A 21,163-nucleotide genomic window follows, 5' to 3' on the forward strand; every position below is an offset into this window, starting at 1 on the left:
TGGAGATTATTTAGCTTCCTTTCAGCTGAATTCATTTTAACTCTTGGACCCCATTTAATTCCTTAGAATTGCAGGTTTTGTCATAAGTCTGTACTTTTACCTTTGGACTAAGATAGATTGTTATGAATAATTCAGGAAAAAATATGTCTGTCATTCCACCTGCATAGGATGTTTTTTTGGATGTATGCAGATTACTCTGTCAAATTACTCTGATTCCTATTAAGCTGTGATGGGTTACTTCCTTTGCTGCAGCCCATAATTCTTAAATGAAAGGGTCAAGTTGTGTTGGTTTTGATTTCTGCTTGCCTGACTTTTTTGACTTTGTGTGCTTCTTAGTATATTATATGAAGACTCTGTGGGAGGTGTTCTCATTAGCTATTTCTTCCTGCATTGAATCTCCATTATGCTTACAGTAATAAATATATTTTTTTTACACTCAGATTTTTACACTCAGATAATATTTTTCAGAGCAGTGGAAAATACTGAATGGGCCTTGTAGCACTTTAATTTGTCAGCTGTGGCTATATAGCTCCCTGACAGTTATCATAGATATTCTTACTTTTGAATGAGTAAGAGAATAGCAGAAATATCTGTTCAGTTGGGAAGTGCTGATGTTTTAAAATGGTAGTGACTATAAAATGTTTTTTACAGAGCTACACAGTAAATATCCATTGTTAAGAAATAAATAAAATTCTGCAGTGTACTTTAGGATACAAGAAGTCATGTAGAGTGTTATCTACATTTTAAAAATATTTTTAGGGACAAAATAGTCATATAATCTGAGTCAGTTTTCCATCTATTAGTAGTTGAGTTCTTCAGCAGTAGCTGAATACAGAATTTCCAATAATTACACAGTGTCATGTTTCCCATTGTTGTAAATGTATTTCACAATAATCTGTGAGCATGGCAGTAAAATTTATTGTTTGCCAATAACTACATACCAGCTCTTTATACTGGAGAATATTTTATACAGTTACCTAGGGTTAATAGTACTTTTCTCTTCCAGCAGTATTGCTGAAGTCAATGTTTTACTCACCATGAACAAACATCACAACGTGTACATCTTTCAAGTACAAATATGTACTTATGTTACATTTGTATTCGAACATGCTTCAAAGTTCTAGGCTGGATTAATACATTGCTTACATATAATGTAATCACACACCAGTCTTGCACATGAATAAATATGGTTTGCATGATGTTAAAGAGGAGAAGACTCTCATTTGTTAAAGTGAGGAGGTTGTGTTGATTCTGTATCTTAAAAAGATAGACTATTAACATCTATGAAATCTCATTTCTGCCTTATTTGAGGTCCCACAACTTATATATCCCCTCCCTCAGCTGAAGTTGCTCCTCTAAGTTAGATAAAGCTAAAAGTCCCCATTTCCTTGTGCTTCTGTGGGTATTTCTATTACTGTAGAAAAACCATAAAATGGAACAGAAATCCAAATCTCACCACAACTGGAAAAGTCAGGCCAAGATATTCTCAAGTAAAGGAAAGCAAATCTTGGTTGTCAACAGTTTAAGTGATGTCTAAAATCTGATATCAAAAATATCACAAATCATTTGTGGAGCAAGTGACCATTAAATTAAAATTGAGTGATTCCTGATACACTTTTAGTTCTTCAGTAGATAAGCTACATGTCTGATAAATGTAGCATTTGTCTGTGCTTGATCATAAAAAATGAACTAATAAACTAAATTATATTTTATCTTTTCAATTTTAAAATTATTTTCATTAGGATTGTCTGTACATGATCTGCATTAATCTTTGCTCAAGTAAATAATTTTTTTTTTTTTTTTTTTTTTTTTTTTTGTAACAGGAACCTTCCATGTAATAACTTACAAGATCTCAAATAAGAAATGTCCAGTAATCAGTCAAGACATTGCTTGGACTAAGGATATAAATAATACTATATAATAAATTATATATCCAAAATGATTTAGTGGATTAGCTGTTTTGTGCACACTTTGGCTGCAATGCAGTATAGTCAGTTGCTACATATTTCATAAACCTCTGACTATTTTAATTAATTTCACATAAGATGGAATAGAAAGCAGAGTTTTCCCTTTATGGAAAAGTCTGGTGCTTTGAAGTGTATAAGTCCAATGGAAAATAAGAAGTGCATATGTTTATCTGAAAGGAAAGCCATGGTAGAATGGTAGTTTTAAATCAAGTGATATATTTATTTTCTTCTAAGAGCTTAGATATTTTTGGAAGAGCTTAAAAATGAAAGTGGCTTCATGTCAGGAAAAGAAAACTGAATGTAACTTACATAAATTTTAAAAAGTTTACACAGAGGTAAAATATTGATAGTATATGCATCACCTTTTTTAACAGCAATAAGAATTTTTATATGAATAATCATATTGTTCCAATCTGTAAGGAAATGCATTTACCTCATAAAAAAGTATTTCTAACTTTTCTTGCTGTAACTTTGAAGTGATTTCACAACAGGTGTGCTGTGAAATTTGTTGTATTCACAGTTTTTGATTTAACAACATACTAGCAGAAAAATGAGGCATCAGAGTTAATTAGCTTCCATTACGTTTTAAGGTATGCTGTGTTTTTGCACCTTACATTGGCTCTCAGTTTAAATAGAAGTAACACAGAAACCCTTAAACTTGCACAGTTTGTTTTACAGAGGATATTTGATAATTTACATCTCAATTTTTTATTTTGTCCATTTCTCTATTGCCATCATATAGAACTGAACCTCCTGTATATTCATGTACTTTTGCATAACTGTGAATTTTATGATAACAATGTAGAAAGTGAAGACTGATATTGATTATAGGTTATGTATGCAGTGGTGAACAAAATCTCCCCAACAAAATGTATAAAATGCTGATTTCTACATGACAGACAATGGAGGCACTTCCATTTTAACCCTTGATTCAAAGCCAATGATCAAGCACTTGAAGATGACAAACACACTCTCTGAGACACCCATGGTCCTTCTAAAGCCTACACAACAGAGAAACTATCTGGTGTCTCTAAGGTCTGGTTAGATTTAGAAGTCAAGTTTCTTATGAAAATAGGGTTGCCAGTGAAAGTAGATTAATTTTAACAAATCTTGTAGATATAAGTTAGGTGAAATATATAGAGATGTAAGTTAGTGTAAAATAACTTAGGAAGAAACACATCTGCATGAGTGTTTTATTTAATTTATCATGCACAGACATCTTAAAATGAGATGAGTTATTCACTGACATGCCCCTGTCTCTCCACACACACTACAGGGAAAAAACTAAGCCTTGATTTGATAGCTAGCCTTAGATAGGTAAAACTGGTAGAGATAAAATCCACATATAGAATTTTAAGGGTTTTTTCTTCTTCTGCTCAGAAATTTATTCTTCATATTTTAGGAAGTAAAGAGATAGCAGGAAGAATAGAACCAGAAGAAGGAGGAACAAATGAGAACCACACTCTCCTAGTCACAATTCCTGGTTACCTTGTTGATTTAGCCTCCTTTTACATGCTGGTATGCAATCAAATGAAAGCTCAAAATGCTTTACCATACCTGATTGTGGACTTTGTTTGGGGATTTTGGCTGCTGCTTCGGGGCTGGAGGTGGCACGTACACGCTGATTGGCAGAATTGTGGATGCTACCTGGGACAGCTGCTGAGATGTTTTTACGAGGTTTCATGTCTTGCAACCACATCGGGGATGCCTCAAAGGCTTGCATTCGCCGGGAGTGGCTGTTAGCATTGACTTTGAGAAATGCCTGGGCCTTGTATTCCTGAAGGTCTCCATAGTTGGCATCGGTCACCCTGCACTCATACAAGCCTTCATCCTTTTTCCTCACTTTTGAAATCTGCAGCTTGTGGGAGATGTCATTCCCTTGTACTTTCACTGTCTGCAAATTTTCCAGGAAAAAAAAAAAAAAAAAACCAAAAACAAAAACAAAAACAAAAACAACAAAAAAAAACAGAGAAAAAGCCACTATCATGAATTCCTTTTTCTTAGGAAAAACTCTATGGGCATAGCACCTATTTACTTGATGGTGTGATTGTGCTTACTGCAGGGAAGTTACATCATGGATGAGTATGGCTAATTTTATCTACGAGGATGCCTGAAATCGTCTTTCCAAATCTGATTAGATAGTTTGCTCTGAAATCTAATTAGCTTCAAAAAAAAAACCCCAAACTACCATGTTCATTCCAACTAATTGTTTAAGATCATGAACATTTTTAATGAGCTTTCTTATGTAAACCTAGTATCTGTGTACTTTATTGGTTAAACCTTTCCAGTTAGTTGGCTTTATTGAATAATTCTGTTTCTGAACTAGTGCATTAACAATTTTGTTGGAGATGAAGATTTAAACTATACAAATAACTATTTATTAGATTAGCTTGTACTCTTCACTATATTGAAACTATATTTTGCACTCAGTTTGTCCCCTTCAAGTGTGTCTAAACCTTTGGTATTTGTTTCTGTTAATGATAACAAGACATATTGTGTCAGGTTCTTTTCCCTTGTTTATCTGTATACTTATTAGAAGCACATGTTTAGAATTGTTTTAAAAGTTGTCAGCTAAAAAAAGACTCCTGATTTATTTTTAATTAGTTCTAATATCTGAGGGCAACATAACATATTTTTATTTTTGATAATTAAAACACACATGAGTAAATTATACATCCAGAAATAAGTGATAATTAAGATGCATTGGGAAAAGTTAACACAGATTCCTTTCTGTATGTTCATCACTTAAGAGAATTTATATTTAATTAATTTTCTATTACTCTCTATCTGAATTAATAAATGTTGTCCCACAGGCAGCCAGTTAAAAGGTATTCCATAGACTATAAATCTTCAGCTTTGAAGAACTTTGGAATGTTCGAAGGTGGTTTACTTCCATCGTTACATAAACATGGACGCAAAGTTTGCCTTGTGTCATATCAGTGACAGCCAATAAGGAGACATCAAGATGATCAATACATGCTAGATCACAAAAATAGAGAACCACTAGATCAAAGCTAGACAGATGTTATTGGGGATTGTACAATATATTGCTTCTGACAGCTTGGCCTAATGTGACCAGTGTTGGCAAGGCACCTATTATACCTTCTTGATAAATTGAAGAGCAATACTCATGAATATGTCATTGCTTTAGGGTATTGGATGGACTTTATAGCCTGTTGTGTTGTACCCAGCTCTGAATTTATACTTGGCAAACTGAGTTGAAAGTATAGATTACATACTCACAGGTATAATGTATGCAATATTAATTGCACAGAAAGTGCTGGATAGTTATTTAAATAATATTCAATAATAATATATGTCTACTGAACAATTCATGTTCAGCAAAAGGATTAAAGAAGATTCATAGGAATTGAAAGAGGATTGGTAGGTTATATTGTGACTTCATTTGTTCCGGTGCAAAAGCCACAAAATTAACAGTGCTGTATAGCCCTGGTGAAAAACAGAATTGTTTTTGATTTTGTATTTGAAATTTAAAAATTCTTGCAGGTAACATATATGCATGTTTTCACTTTGTGTTGCTTTATCATTTAGAACAGATAGAAATAGTGTCTTTCAGCCTATATCTAAGCATTTAAAAATATTTATTAAATGTACTTTAGTTTTCTCTTCATTATGATAATTTACATTACTACTAATGGAGCTGTGTATGCCTATAAAAAAAGGGCTACATTTGTAAAGAGTAGATAAAAAGTAGATTTAGACAGTAACATAACGTTGACTATTTTTATTACAAATATAAAATAAATGTTTTATGCAAGCTTATAGGAGCACTGTAAATACTTTCTCGTTAATCATTATTATACATAATGAAAGAGATTTGTAACTTCAAAGATGAGACAAGCTTTACAGTCTATATTGTGTCTCAGGTCTTGTGGACTACTTCAGGGATTTCAAATGAGCCAGTACTGATAAGGAATGAATTATCTGCTAGCCTTATGTCTAGTAGAGTAGTAGCCAAGGACCACATGTGAGCCTCATTTGTAAGACAGTCTACAAATGCAACTGAAGATATGGTCCATGACACAAAGCATTTCTAGTCGATGGTGAGAAGTATCACAGGAAATATAAGTATGGCTACCATATGTATTGTACTGAACACAGTATACCGGGGTCCTCATTTATAAATCCCCTTCAGCTATACTTAGGTGTACTTTGACCTGATGTAATTATCTAGTTTGTTATTTGTAGGCATCAAAAACAGCAGAGTAAAGGATTTGTCAGAAATTATTCCCTTTATTTGTTGCTGTTTTAAAGCTTTACTGGTACTCAAAGCCTTGTCTGCAGCTAAAAAACACTTCCAAAGTGATTATGCCAGAAAAAGGGAAAACCCCTGTGGGCTGAAAGGGAATATTCATGCTGCAGTATCTGCTAAGTATCTGTGTCTTTCCACTGCAGTGAGCACCACACCATCATCCCACCACCAAACATTTTTTTGGGATGCTGAGGGAAAAGGATCTGACTTATTCTGAGGTCAGAAGCAGCCTTCAGGCTGTGCCTGACACAGGACATGAGTTGGCTGTGGAAGGCATCCTTTCCCTGCAGGGAACAGGGGGAACTGAGCAACGCTGCTTTATAATTCTGTTGAGATAATATTCTGGTTTAATCTCTAAGCAGCAGATTGATAACTGGTGTCAAAATCTCACTTTCATAAAACTGAGTCTCTGTTGTCAAGAGTTGAGATTGCTCCCAATGGGGAGGTTTTGTCCAAAGCCTTTCCCAGCTTTCTTTCTGCCAGCAGGTATGGACCTGAGAAAACACCCGTTTAATAAGTTGCACACCCTGCTAAAGGCAAGTCCAGCTTTATGGACAAATTCCAGCCTTAAAACCAACTTTTGAGTGCTAAGGTAGACTCAGCAGTTGCCCAGGGTAAATGGGAACAAGAAATGCAAGGATAGGTGCAGGCTGAATTTTTCACAGGTACAAATAGGTGATGGACTTTGCCTCGACCATGCTGGTCTGTGCCTCCATGTCCAAGGGTGCAGGGAGAGGGGCTGCATGGGGAATGTCTGTCCTGGCACCCTCTGCCAGGACCGTCAAGGAAGTAGTCAAGGAATTATAGAATCAACTATTTAGATTGGAAAAGACCTCTAAGATCATCGAGTCCAACCGCTGAGCTGCCCAGCTACCCGCAATCTGCGGTGCGGATGGGGAGGAGATGCGGGGCAGGAGCAGACTGGGTGCTCGGAGGCGAGGTGGACCCTCACTGGGGAAGGGACCCCGGCCGGCGGGGACTGCGGCGACACTTACGCTGATCTTCGTGCCGTCGCTGTCCAGGTCCCGCTCGGGCAGGAATTCCACCTGCAGGGAAAGGAGCGCTGCCGTGGGTCTCCGGCCCTCGCCCCGCTCCCGCTCCCGCTCCCGCTCAGCCCCCGCTCCAGCCCCGCCGCGCTGCCCGTGGAGCGGCGCGCCGCGCCTGCCACCTGCGGGCCGCGCCGGGAACAGCCGGGGACGGCCGGACACAGCCGGGGACGGCCGGGAACAGCCGGGAACAGCCGGGAACGGCCGGACACGGCCGGGAACAGCCGGACACAGCCGGGGACAGCTGGGGCACAGCCGGGGACGGCCGGGCACAGCCGGGGACAGCCACGGAACAGCCGGGCACAGCTGGTGACAGCCGGTGACAGCCAGGGACAGCCGGGCACAGTCGGGTACAACCAGGGGACAGCCGGACACAGCCGGGGACAGCCGGGCACGGCCGGGGACAGCCAGGGAACAGCCGGGCACAGCCGGACGCAGCCGGGCACCGCCGGCACGGGCGGCCGAGCGACGCGGACCCTCCGCCCTCCCTCCTCTCATGGGCGTCTTTTGCCGCGCCCGGTGAGGAGATAGTAGCGGCCATAGGGACGAGCATCTCCTATTGGCAGTGTGGGTGGACAGGGCCCTTCTTGTGCCGCTCAGAAGGATGAAATCACGCCGTTGACTGATTTTGGGTTTTTACTTCTTCAGGCTTTACTTCTTTTTCTCCCTGCCTCCCCCGCCCCCTCCTGCGTGTGCCCTCCTCCTGTGGCAGCTGCTTACGGAGTTGGGGCTGCCACCTCGACTGCGCTAGCTGGAAATTGGAAGGCACGTGTAGGATCTTGCCACATGGGAAATACGAAATTCCCACGAGGAGCAATCTTTGAACAGCTGCTTTCCAAGGGAGAATGAAATAAGGAAAAGAAACAATAATAATAATAATAATAATAATAATAATAATAATAATAATAATAATAATAATAATAATAAAAACTAAAAAGGCAGGGAGGAGGTGTGGGGAAATAGACTTTGGAAACCTGTGTGGTTTTGTGAGCAGCCCTGGCTGCATCATGGAAGTGATAGGTACCAAAGGCACCGACCCCTGAGGTGAGCATTTTCCTCTGCAGTTTCCTGCTCTGTTATTTCATAGTCAAAATTAAGTCCCTAGGGAGATGCAGAACCTCTTTCTGCTCCTTCTTTCTGCTCTTCCCTACTTTCCTTCTCCCCTTTCCTCCCCATCCTTTCTGTAGCATTCTCCAGACAGTTTTATGCCTCCATATCTCCTCCAGTTTTATGCAGAGGATCAGTACCTGAGTGCCTGTCACCTCAGCACCAGCCTCTTGGTCCTCAGCTGCCCGCAGAAACCACCACTGGATTTCAAGGTACACCGAAGTAGAGCCACTTTGGAAAGCACAAGACATCTCCACATTCTGCCCTTCAGTGGCCGTGACATTTCGGGGAAACTCTGTGAATTTTGCTGTAAAACAAATGCATAACAGATTGCTACCTTCTAATAAGTTATGCTCTGCTTCTTGGTTTGTTTTTATTTTATTTTTATTTTTTTTATTGTTTCTCCCCTCCCCCCCCTTTTTTAAGTTCTCTGTTTTCTTTTATTTTCACACTTTTTTTTTTTTTTTTTTCCTCCTGAGTGTCCCACACATTATCTCCCCTGGTTTTTCTCACATACAGGTATGTGTTTCCTCCCTTATACACAAATCCATCCTCTTTACACTCTCAATTCTGCTCATGGGAAATGCTGTAGATCCCCCTGCTTGCTCCCATGAGCTGGTAAAGTTTCACATAATTAGCTCCAAATATCCTTGGGCAGAATGCAGTATTTCACCAGACTCACTGAGGAATTTTGTACAAGACCATTTTAGGAGAGGAAAAAAATCAGACTGATTTATTGTATTTTGTAGGGCTGAGCTGTAGACCTGTAAATTGTTAAACATTCCACAGCGAGCTGAAGAAGCTATTGGCACAGGCACCTCTGGGTACTCTTCTGAGTGAGTGTTACAATCACTCGTCAAATGTCCTTTTCATAGGTTTTACCTGACTTAGTTACTCAGATTCTGAGAACCTCTGCTTGCATAATCAGACCAAAAATCAATTTACCTTCTGTTTCTCAGTCCCAGCAGATACTTTCTAGAACTAACCTTCATATTTGTATCTCAGTCCTTCAACAGGATCTGCCCATTTCAGTTTACCACTGCTAGGTATAAAAGCTAATGCTGATAGACATTGTCAAAGACATCAGTAATTTTTCAAGTCTCTGTCTTTACTTCCTTCTTATCCTTCTTATCTCTCACTTTAAAATTGTGCAACATAATGAATCATGATAGTCAAGTGAGGGGGTCTGCAGAAAAACAATCTAATAAATAAATGCTGTGTTTCTAGAAGAGGAAAAACTGGAAAGACTCTGCAATGTCACTTTCTGTTATGAATAGCTACAGATTGACTAGAGCATATCTGAAGGAAATGTGATGCAAAAGAAATATTGCTCCCTGTCTCCTCCCCTCTTCCCCTCTCTTTATACAGTCTTCCTAGCCAGCCTGGAATTGGTGGGATAATTTGGTAACCAGTGTTACTTCTCTTTACCCTTACATCTGCACCTGGCAACATATACTTTCAAAGCTGCTAGCTTTATATTCCACGGTGCCCCTTTATCAGACCTCCGCCCCACCAGCCAGCCATTGCTAGTCACCGACTTAAACTGCCAAAAAAGGACCGTACATTTTGCGTGTTAGGTGCTAGTAAGTTTGTTTTGGGGTTTCTTTTCGGTTTGCTCCTTCTCTCCCCTCCTGGTCTGTAGGGTGAGCGGCGTGGGGACACGGAGGGGAATGCTGCCGGCATCCTCCGGGATGCCGCGGGGAGCTGCGGGCTGGGAGGGCGAGCAGGGGCGGCAGCCAGAGGGCGGCGGGAGCGGGCGGGGGCAGCGGGCAGCGGGGGCAGCGGGGGCAGCGGGCAGCGGGGGCAGCGGGGGCAGCGGGCAGCGGGCAGCGGGCAGCGGGCAGCGGGCAGCGGGCAGCGGGCAGCGGTCGGGATCTGTCCGTGGTGCTGACGGCGGCGCCGCAGCCCCGGGGTCCCGAACAGCCGGCTCCTGCAGCGCCGGGGCTGCTTGAAATGCAAGGCGCGCCTTTCGGCGGAGAGGGAGGGAGGAAGGCGACAAGGGTGGGGGAGGTATTCAAAGAAGTCGATTTTCTCTCTCTCTCTCTCTCTCTCTTTTTTTTTTTTTTTTTTTTTTTTTTTTTTTTTTTTAATGGAGGTAGAGTGGTAGAAATACACATAGTCACGGAATAGGAATGAAGGTCTGACTCTGAGGATTGCAGGATAACAAGAGAGGAAAGGGAAAGCAGCACAGAAGGAGACTGCAATATTTTAAGAGAAGCAGTAGGTTTAGCCAGCCGGTACATGGTCTGATTGCAATAATTATGCATGCACGGGTAGGTGTTTATTGTATGCAAACATGCCTCGATAACAACATGCACAACTCAAACACATGCATGTCCATTCCCCAGCACCCCTTCACTCTTCTGCAAGGTGCCTGCTATTTCCCTCTTTGCATTTGGGTAAAGGAAGCCTTTTATACTTCTACTTTGGGGAAACTTCTCACTTCTTTTCCTATTTACAGGCAATTTTTTCTGTACAAACTAAATGTAGACCTGATGCTTGGTGTCCTCACCTCTTACACATTTTCATTGTTTTCCTTATTTTCTCCTTTCTTCCTTCCCCCCCCCCCCCCCCCCCCCAGTTCTGTTCTCAGTCTGTTTTAGCATAGCAAACCAGACACACACATATTTGACAATAAGTGATCTTACCTTGGGTAGAAAGTCCTTGTTGAATATACATAACTGAAAAGAAAATGAATCCAATATAAGCTAAAAAGATCCCCATCATTCCAAGATGAAGAAGTCACATCAGGAAAAAAAGAACAAAAAAAACCACAGCCAAAGGTGTCCTCAGAAAAGAGAGAACTGATATATAAGTGTATGTATGTATTTCAAATATCTGAACAGAAAGAAATTTGCAATGTTACTAAAAGGCTCTGTATTGTAGACCTGGCTGCGACACTGGCAGCATTCTGCTGCTCAGTGGAGTCTTTTTCTTTGAGAAGAGCGAGTATTGCAATACAGTGTGGCTCAGACGAGCTGTCTCAGGCGCTGTGTTGCTTGAAGTCCAGATACAGACTAAAAAAACACAAACCGTAGAAAAGTGGGTATCAGCTGCCTTCTGTGCCTTTTTTCAGCTACCTGGCAGCTTCGTCCAACGTCAGCTCTTGCTGCTCAGGATGGCGTGATGACTGCCCTCCCTACACACTGATCCAGCTTGGGAAGAGAGGAGTAGGGGAAGGAAAGGGGGGGGCAGGGGTGGGGGGAAAGAAGTCTACTGTGCTTGTATTGCTACAACTTTTCCTTCTAATGGCTGCGATAATGCCTTTAACCCTTGCTTCTCCCTCCTCATATTCTACACCTCTACCTGCTCTAACTTCTACTGCCTCTGATGCTGGGCTAAATCTGTGGGGTTTTTTGGTGGGTTTGTTTTTTTCGTTTGTTTCTTTGGGGTTTCGGGGTTTTTCTTTTTGAATAGTGTACTGCTTATGACAGAGGGAGCTTTTATGGTACTGATATAATCTTTGGTCTTTCAACCCAAACCACTCAGTGGCTAAAAGGGCAATGCAGTGGTTTGATTTTTGGTGAGTTAAGCTGTTTCTGTTTTCTCCTTTTTCTTTCCCTGTTACAGGATCTGAGGAGAAAACAGTTCCTCAGTAATTCTATCGCACTTGCTACTGCCTGCTCCAAGTAACTATGCTTCTAGCATCTTATATTAAAATTACTTCATTTTGTCTTCAAAGGCAAATAAAGAAGATGATACTTAGAGTGTGCTTAGGTTGAATTATACACATTCCTACAGAAAAATAACCAGATAAAAATGTATTTTCATATCTTACAGATTACTCACATTAATGTATATATTTATGTACACTAGAGAAGATGTTTACAGTATATTAAAGAATGCTTCCTCCTGCAGTGAATCTTTTCTTCCTTGTTCCCTGTTTTCTGTCTATGTATATTAATAATGTTCAGATAAGAGAGTAACCTTGACTGTGTTATGGGTATTCAAAACACCCTGAAACACATCTGCACTGAGAGAAGTTCTCTCAGGCTGAAATCACCCTGCTGCTTGCAGTAAGAAGCCATCTAGAAAGTGCTTGTTGCACTAAGCAATCACCAAATACCTTCTGAAGGCAGAGACAAAGATTAAATAGAAACTGAAAAGAGTACCAGATAATCACTCAGACTGCCAAATAGTTGAACTTAACTGCTAATCACAAACTAAAAAAAGCTACAACATGGTACCAAATTAGGAGAATTTTATCTGCACAAGCAGTATGTTTTTCTGGAACAGGACAGGTTCTGTCATTCCTGGCAATGGGAGTGCAGTAGTTGCACAATGGCACAAAATGCAACTTTCACCTTACTGCACTAGCCAAATTATTGCATGCATACAAAACACCTGACATAGCTGCAGAGATCTCTTTCACAGAACTAATGATATCTGATTGAAGAACAATCTTTTTGTTACAATTTTAGCTCTTCCTTTTTTTCTTTTTCATAATTGTGTGAGTTCCCATTTTTATTTATGATGATAAGGGAGCCATTTCTTGATGGCAATAGCCTATTGCACTCATGTCATAACTTAAGCTTAGAAAAAATTCTGAGTAAAAAATTAATACAATAAATCAAATATAATTTAAATTATTAAAATGATCCCCCTAATGAGAAAACAATTGTGTTACTTGAAAGATTTCCTATTAGCACAGAGATTTAATTATTTTAAAGGAGGTCATGATGGGTATATTCAAAACCAATGAAAGCCTGTTAAACAAAAGAGAAGCACCAGTCTTGAAAGGTGGTAGACCTAAATTATCTGAAATAGTCAAGGTTTATCAGTTATTCAGTGATTAAATACACACTATAGCGTTTTTTACAGGTTCAGATGGTGAAAGTTTCAATAATTTCCATAAAAGGACTCAGTTCCTTTTCAGATGGGTTGCCAAAATCCTAACTCACTCCTGAAAATGAAGGCTGATTATAGGATTCACTTCAAACCCATGTACGTCATCAGTAATCAGTTGAAATTAAAAATTAGAGACATATTATCAGCAGCCAAGTTAAATGTAAATTAGACAGGAGGAAAAAGAATCTAAGCAGTATCACCTGGTTTAGAAGAAAAGCAGAAAACAAAAACAGATTATTTTTTCTCTTTTATTTGCTTTTTCCAATTCAAGGCACTTGATAAGTAAATTTAATTTTATCAAATTTTAATTTAGAAGGAAGAATAATTCTGCCAAATAACTTGTAGTCAATGGAACTAATGAAATCTTAAATTAATGCCCCAGGGACATAAAAAAAAAAAAATTATATATATATATATATGTATATATATGTATATATATATATATATATATGGTTATTAAAATATCAGAACAGAGGATGTATCAGGAAATGGATTTCATGGAAATAATCCTTTAACTTGGTTACATTTTTATTATTTTTATTTTATTGATGTGCTGCAACAAGCCATATTATTTGATGAAATACTTTAAACAGAAAGCAGGAATAATCCACCTCATGTTATCAATGTTAAAATTCATCCTGATGGGTGTGGCTTCTCCACAATCAACCATGCTGTATGAATCTGGGCAGTGAATGTCTAGTTGCCTTGTGTGAAATTGCTGCCATTTGTGCTGTAGAAAGACTTTTAATGTAGTCTAACTTAAGAGAAGTACCAGTTGTGCTTTATAACATGAATGATATGGTGCATGTGAGATTCCTGATGCCTTTTTTCCTCCCTCTCAATGATTCTAACAGATGAGACATCACAGGACATCCTCCCAGGTCAGAAAAAAGTGTTCATGCACAGTGGAATTACATTTCAAACATGCCAATGAAATGTAAAAATGGAAGACCTGTTTATGATGCCTTGGAGCTGAATTATGTAGATCTCTTCTGTATCTTATTATAACTGCAATACATGTTCCAGATCAAATGCTCCTTCAAAATCATTAATGGCTCTGCATGTTTGTAACTCTGCCCAGCTTACAGATCCTAGATCTGTGTATCTGTTCTAACTCTTAAGGAGAAAAGTGATTATGGAGATTTCAAGATCAGTAAAGGTTAGAAATGAAAGTTATTGTTTGGCTTATCAGCAACAAGGTTGGAGTGCTTTGGTCCCATAAAGACATGGACTGATATGGGCTGCTTTGCCCTGCAGGAAACTGATCAGCTGATGTTTGAGACCATGATTGTATTGCTATACAACAAGCTAAATTAAAAACAGAACCAAAAAAAAGTTATCTTTTATATTATTTTTTGTGTTGACTGATATTTTCAGCTCTTTCATCATTATTTCAATGACTTCTTTACAGTTTCAAGGAAAATTTTTTATTGTCTGATAAAATGTGTGACTTAATAAAGTTGAAATGGAAGGTGGTTTTCCTCACTGGAGATTGCTCTTTGGTTTTGTTAACCCAAGTGCTCAGATGAGGCTCTCCCAGCACGTCACTGTTGTCTCTTTTCAACAGTATGTAATTATATATTGGAAGTAGCACCATAACTCAGTAGTAATTATTTTGGTAATAATTTTGAAAAGAGCTTGTGAAGGGTTGACTATCAAACTTGAGAGTATCAGGGACTTCTTACATAATTGAATATTTATTCAGTTAAAGGAGATAATACACACGTAGAATTATTAGTACCCAAATTGATGAGAGCCTTGAGTATGCTCAGAGAATTTGTGATCTTTACAGAGAGAAAATCTAAACAATTTTTCATGTCTTAAGTTCTTTGGGGACAAGAATTTCTCACATTTGTATATTTTGTCACTGTAGACTCCCCGAAATTTGATACAATTTACTGCTATTTCATGATGAAAGCAACATCATAACCTTACTCATGATCAAGAATAAATATAGAATCCTTCAAAACTAGTAGCATTTGAGACAATTACCTGTTTGAAGAACACTTGCAAAGTGATGCTTTTTCTTACTTCTGTGAGACTTCTTGTTCTGATTACTGTTCTGCATAAACACAAGCCATACTCACACTTTATAGATCTGTACTTTGCAAAACTATACATTTGGGTTGTAATGTTTCTATGCTAGCTTTGCCTTTCAGGGTTCCAAATGGTGGTTGCTACCTTTGGGTTTTCTCCACTTGTTCAAATGTATATCAACAATCTGTGAAACCAGCAGTGGAAGAGAAGAGGATCATGAAAATATTATAAATTAGTTCTATTTTACTTTAAATATCTTTTCTTTTAAATACTCTTACACTCTACCCCCTCAAATCAGAAACATGATATTTGAGGTATCATTTGTATTTGGCTACTATTAAAAATATGAATAAAAATGGATTGTATATGCTCAATAGCAGCTCACATCCCTTAGAAGTCTGCATTCATTCACAGTGCCTAAATTTCTCAGACCCCTGAATGCTGACTTAGCGCATATATGACATTTTCACAGAGCGAACAGACATGCAAAGGGACTAGCTGTGCAACCCCCCAACCCTCCTGCAATTAGTATCTGGAGAAACAGGAAAAAGGTAAGAGAAAAGAAAGATTCTACAACAAAATGAAGCATCAATGAAAGGGTTGAAAATTAGGAAATAAATATCATAATGAAGTTTGTTTATTATCTTAATCCATTTCTTTCATTCCAGGAAATTATGATCTACTTCAGGTGAACCCCTCCTGTTTTTAACCTGGATTCATACTTCACTCATTAGACAAAGTTCTGCTAGTCTAAGAATAGATTCTTGCTTAGGCCTGGAAAGTAAAGAATGCTGTCTGTCATATGTGGTACTTATACTTTACATGCATTGGAAGAGAATGAATGCCTTCCTCTCAGGGCAGTTAAGTTCTGCCTAGAAGCAGAGTCTGTCTCTGACCATCTGAGTTCCTGAGGGACTCACATCAGACATTTCACATAGGGTCAATAACAGTGAGCTTCTCATTTCTGAATGCCCACCTCAGGACCCAGATGGCTCATATGAAGAAGCACTGAGCAGTCACATTTGCAATTAAAGTGAATGAATGCCATGATTGAAGATGCAGATTATTATGTGACAAAATCCCACAACTTGGGCCCTGGGTAGCTCAGCAGTGGCTGCTGTCTATGTGTCTCTGCTACCTGTCTGTAAAGTGGAATATATTACCTTGTCACTTCGGAGAGGTTTTCTTAAGATAAATTAACCTTCAGGAAGCTCTCAGAGCTTTGCATGATGAGCACCATAGGGAAGCCCAGAAGGGAATGAATAATTCTGTCTTCAGCTCAGTGTTTGAGTGGTGTGCTTGGGTGAAGCCTAGGGACACACACTGAAAAATAAAAATAAGCCAAATGTTGAAGACCTGCTGATTAATTTAATTCCATTTTTCACAAACCCATATGTGATGGGTACGTGAAAAATGGGGGGATGATTAGAAAAAATCCCTGTATCATGGTATATTTAAAGACTACATTGCTTTTGGATATGAAGGGAGGGAGTTAATTCTTGCTTTGCTGACTTTTGACTACTTGATTTGAAACTTTAAAAATGGTCTTTCAATACAGCTTTTTATGTATAGTATAACATTTTGTAGCTCTTCTTCTACCATTGTCTCTCTCTACCATTAGGCAGCTGGGAGAAAAGCTCACAGAACCTTAAAATGAGACTTTAGGCATCAATCCAAATGCTTTTCCCTGTTTTTTCTTAGCTTTTATAAGAGAAAAGCAAAAAAAAAAAAAATCCTGCTGTTTTAAGCATAGTCTGTACCCTGATTTTATATAAAACATGTGAAACTAAGCTTTTTATACAGAAAACCTTGATGCTTGATGCTGTATTACTCTTCTTATGAACCTCTTCCTTTTTTTCAATTTTTTTTTTTTTTGCCAGGTTGGTTCATACCCAGAATAATATTGAAGTATCTTTGCAGTATGATATATGCACTTTGACTTAAGAAAGTTTTTGAAATCTGGAGCTCCTAAGCTGTTTAGAATCATATGATGAGAACTCTTTAGGAAACCAAACAAACAAACAAACAAAAAAAAAAATGCAGAAATGTTAGGGTAGGATTTTATACTGTGTGAATTATGCATATGAACTGCAATTTTTCTGAATTCAGCCTTCACTGAAAATTCAGTTGTATTTCCTCCTTTTTTAGCTCTTGGTATCCCTGAGAGTGTATCCCAAATAAAATAGAAGTTGGGAGTGTTTCTTGGAAGGATGATACATTGGGGCACAGGACATTAACTAGGCTGTTTTGTCCATGCTATTTAGAGCTCTGTTGGTGAGGAGTGTGTTCACCATGTCCAAAAAAATGGGAAGGGCTGGAGACAACTGTCATGCTGGCCAGATAGAAAAATTCATTCCCTTCCTTCAACAGTGCTAAAGCAAACAACATTCCGTCCATGAAATAATTATATTTTCTTTTGTGTACAGAGTTGGCTCAAAAATTTGCTTGATTCCTTAAGACCTGTGTCCTGGTTTAGAGGAAATTTAGGAGGAAATTTACAGATTTACAAATTTTTGAATTTGTAGAAAAATTACAAATTTACAACTATCATAAAGTCACCCTAGGACAACCTGCCAGTTTGATGAAGGAAAAAGTATTGTAATAGGGCTCCAATAGCATATTTAGTTTCCTTAAAGGAGTAACAAATGCATAAATCCTGGTGAATTTATATTTTTCACATTGTTAATTTCCCTTTCTTCCCTTGTCCTCACTAGAATGGGCATCTTGATTATAAGTACATACTGAAAAAGCTGCAAAGAAAGCAAAATAGATGTTACATTGGAGTTATTGTTTTTTTGGTAGCTTTGTTTTTTGGGTTGGTTGGGTTGTTTTTTTTTTTTTTTTTCTTGTGGTTTTGCTTTAGTTTGGGGTTTTGTTTGTTTGTTTGTTTGTTTGCTCTTGTTGTTGCTTTCTTCCAATTTTGAAGGTTTACAATAAATCATGAAGGTAGAGAGTAGCCTTAGGGAAAAATTGTTTTCTTGCAAGACAGGTTCTTTATTTAACACTTGAAAATACTTACGTTGTTTCATGATATCTGATTAACTGATTGTTAACTGATTGTTTGGTTTTGAAACAAAATCTTAGTCAAGTAAGTCTTTATGAACAATGCTGCTCTGTAGTCATTTTTGCTATGTTGTAATTTTCTATTGTCAGTTAAGCTGTATGATTATCCACAAGTTACACAGATTTAATCATATTGTAGTCTTATGAATTTCTATCTACTATAATTGTTGCATTTCAGAAAAATCCCAGTCCATATCAAGATTAAATTATGACATTGCTGTCCTCACTACATTTTTAAGGAATTTTGGTTCGTGTTTTCAGTCTATGCTATGCCTAGCCCTCTTGTGGACAGTTCTTTAAGGAAGGAGAAAGCTGAGGATAGGAACAGATTAATGCAACTTTTCCCAGCAAGCTGGGAAACTGGAAACTGAGACAGTCAGTGCAACTCCTAAACAAGACACTAAATAAGAAAAGTACCATTTGATCATTATCTGTCTGTGATCAGCTAGGACAAGATTGCTATTCCTGATTATTTATCCAGGAAAACATGCGGCATGTACAAATCTTTCAGCTAAAGAATTAAATTCCTTTTAGTTATTCCCCAAATACCTTTATGCATTTTTTTAAATTCTAAAAACAACAAACAAAAGCATGCTTCATAAATCAATGTAATGAAGTAACTTTATCATGAAAAGGGAGAGAGCTCTGATTTAATAAACTGTAATCTTTCATTATGCTGCTGATGAGAGCAAATATAAGAATTTCTAAATAATATAGGCTGTTTTGTCAACAATGGATATTGCATATGCCTTTGAGGTAAGCAAATGACAATGCAAAATGTCTACTATAATGCCTTTTCAACACATTGGAAAAGTTCAGAGAGGAGAGGATGAAAAACACTGGCAAAGCTTCAGATATTTGCATAAAAAATTATTCAGTTTTTATCAGGAAATAAATTCACTTTCATCATTTTAACTACAGGTATTTCCTTTACTTTAATTTTTATATAGATCAATGAAACAGCTACCATAGCAGTTTCAGCCTGTGAAAGGAATTTTCTGAAGAGGCAAAAAGCAAGTGTCAGCATTTGTCTTTGGGCATTATTTTACTGCATTTGTCTTCTGCCTATGAGACAATAATTTTCAAGTAAATTTGATTACTGGGAGGTCCTTCACAATGCAGGACTGAGAAGCCAAGAGGAATCTGGAAATTCCAGAGATGATTGTAAAATGGGAAAGTTTTTCTTTCAATGGTAGCTGGTAAGCAGAAACCCATCCAAGACTAATTTTCATCTGAGCTTTAGCAGAAAGAAATTGTCCAGTATTAGACATACTCACCCTAGAAACAATCTAGTTTTTATCTCTCTCCCCCTCTCTCTCTCTCTCTCTCTTCATTATTCAGTGAATAAGTAAGAATTTGTTCCAGTGCTTTTTCATGCATCTCATCTACAGTGTAAAGAAAATTACATCCTTGATATGTAGTATCATTATGGGTGACATAATTTGCCCCATAGTATCCATCCTGGTACAATAAATCCATTGTACTAAGTAAGATCCATGGAATAGTAGTACACAGCCTAGAGAGAAGTGACTTTTTCAATAATCATTAATTAGATATTCACTTTCATTAACATTCAAATTTATATTTTAAATGGCAAAAAAGCCATTAATGTTTTGAATGTTTGAACCTACTTGGGGGCATGGTTTAGTAGCCTTGGCAAGACTGGATTAATGGTTAGACTTGATGATCTAAAAGACTTTTTCCAACAATAATGATTTTATAATTAAATGATTCTACTTTAAAGACAAATATTCTTTAACAATTAAATGAACTTTTGATTGGCTAAACACAAGTATTCATCATCTTCTGTACAGGAAAACCTTAAGGACTATTCACGATTCTGCATTTTGACAACACAATTATTAATTAGAAGCTTAAAGACAGAAGTGGATCCATATTGAAGAGTGAATATGCTTGTGATTAAATGTTAGGATTTGTTGATTGGAAATGATTGACAGGCTACTTTGTTTTTCAGGATGATTTATCAATAAGATTTAATTTCAGCTTTTGTTTTTTGGTTGGTTGGTTTTCTTTTTTTGTTTGTTTTTTGAGAGGTTATGTTTTAGAATTATGACTTGGAATATTGTGAAAGAAAATAAGCCACAAACTAAAGCAAAATTAACTGTATTTGGGCTAATCTATTAAAATAGCTTTCTGTCTTTGTGACATTCCTAATATCTCCTCATTTTCAGTTTGACAAAAAAGCTGACTTAGAAATGGGAGACATTTTTTTTTTTTACTTCAGTGGCCAAAGGATCACGGTTTCTCTGGGTGATATGGAAGAGTGTTGACTATATAACAATTTCATTTGTCTCATTTACCTGGACATTGTCAATATATTTCTTAAAATCAAACTCTTTAAAATTATTCTCAGGAAAAACTACACTCATATTTAAAAATGGCATTTCTGGGTTGGTTAGTCAAACTGTCAATGTTTAACCCTTGTATGATCAGAAGGTTTTGTGTTTTTCGACTATAATGAAAAAACTTTGGGGATGTAAAAGTATTGATTAGAACTCTCATCCAACATTAGATGGACTGGAGGTGTTTAAGGAAAGACTGGACATATCACCATGGTTTAGTTGACTTCAAAGTTTTAGGTCTTAGATTTAACTTGATCATAGAGTTCCAACCTAATTGATTCTGTGATTCTATGATTCAATTTAACTGGATCAAGAACTATGGTATCTTTTTAATCACTGTCTGGGTCGTTTATTTTTTTTTTTAATTTATTCTTAAGTATTTCCATTCTTTAAGGTAAACAAAATGTTACATATCTAAGAAAGACCATTTGCAGATAAGTAGTTTTTCTAATGCCTTAT

At 37.7% G+C, this 21,163-nt stretch overlaps 1 protein-coding gene across 4 annotated transcripts in view; it reads right to left on the reverse strand.

Moving 5' to 3' along the window:
- VSTM2A (V-set and transmembrane domain containing 2A) overlaps positions 1-11,583 on the reverse strand; it is a 32,391-nt gene extending 20,808 nt beyond the window's left edge. For 3 of the 4 annotated variants that reach the window (XM_021546884.3, XM_021546886.3, XM_021546887.3), the window contains exons 1-4: positions 11,042-11,583; positions 8,534-8,700; positions 7,236-7,286; positions 3,525-3,861 (exon numbers count right to left, since the gene is read on the reverse strand). In XM_021546884.3, the coding sequence (XP_021402559.1) occupies positions 3,525-3,861; positions 7,236-7,286; positions 8,534-8,700; positions 11,042-11,120 (634 nt within the window). In that variant the 5' untranslated portion in view covers positions 11,121-11,583. The remainder of the gene's footprint in view (positions 1-3,524; positions 3,862-7,235; positions 7,287-8,533; positions 8,701-11,041) is intronic. The other variant, XM_031503983.2, reaches the window with a different exon arrangement.
- Between the last annotated feature and the right edge of the window lie 9,580 nt (positions 11,584-21,163).

The sequence above is a fragment of the Lonchura striata genome, chromosome 1 (assembly GCF_046129695.1).
Source record: "Lonchura striata isolate bLonStr1 chromosome 1, bLonStr1.mat, whole genome shotgun sequence".
NCBI classification, from domain to species: Eukaryota; Metazoa; Chordata; class Aves; order Passeriformes; family Estrildidae; genus Lonchura; species Lonchura striata.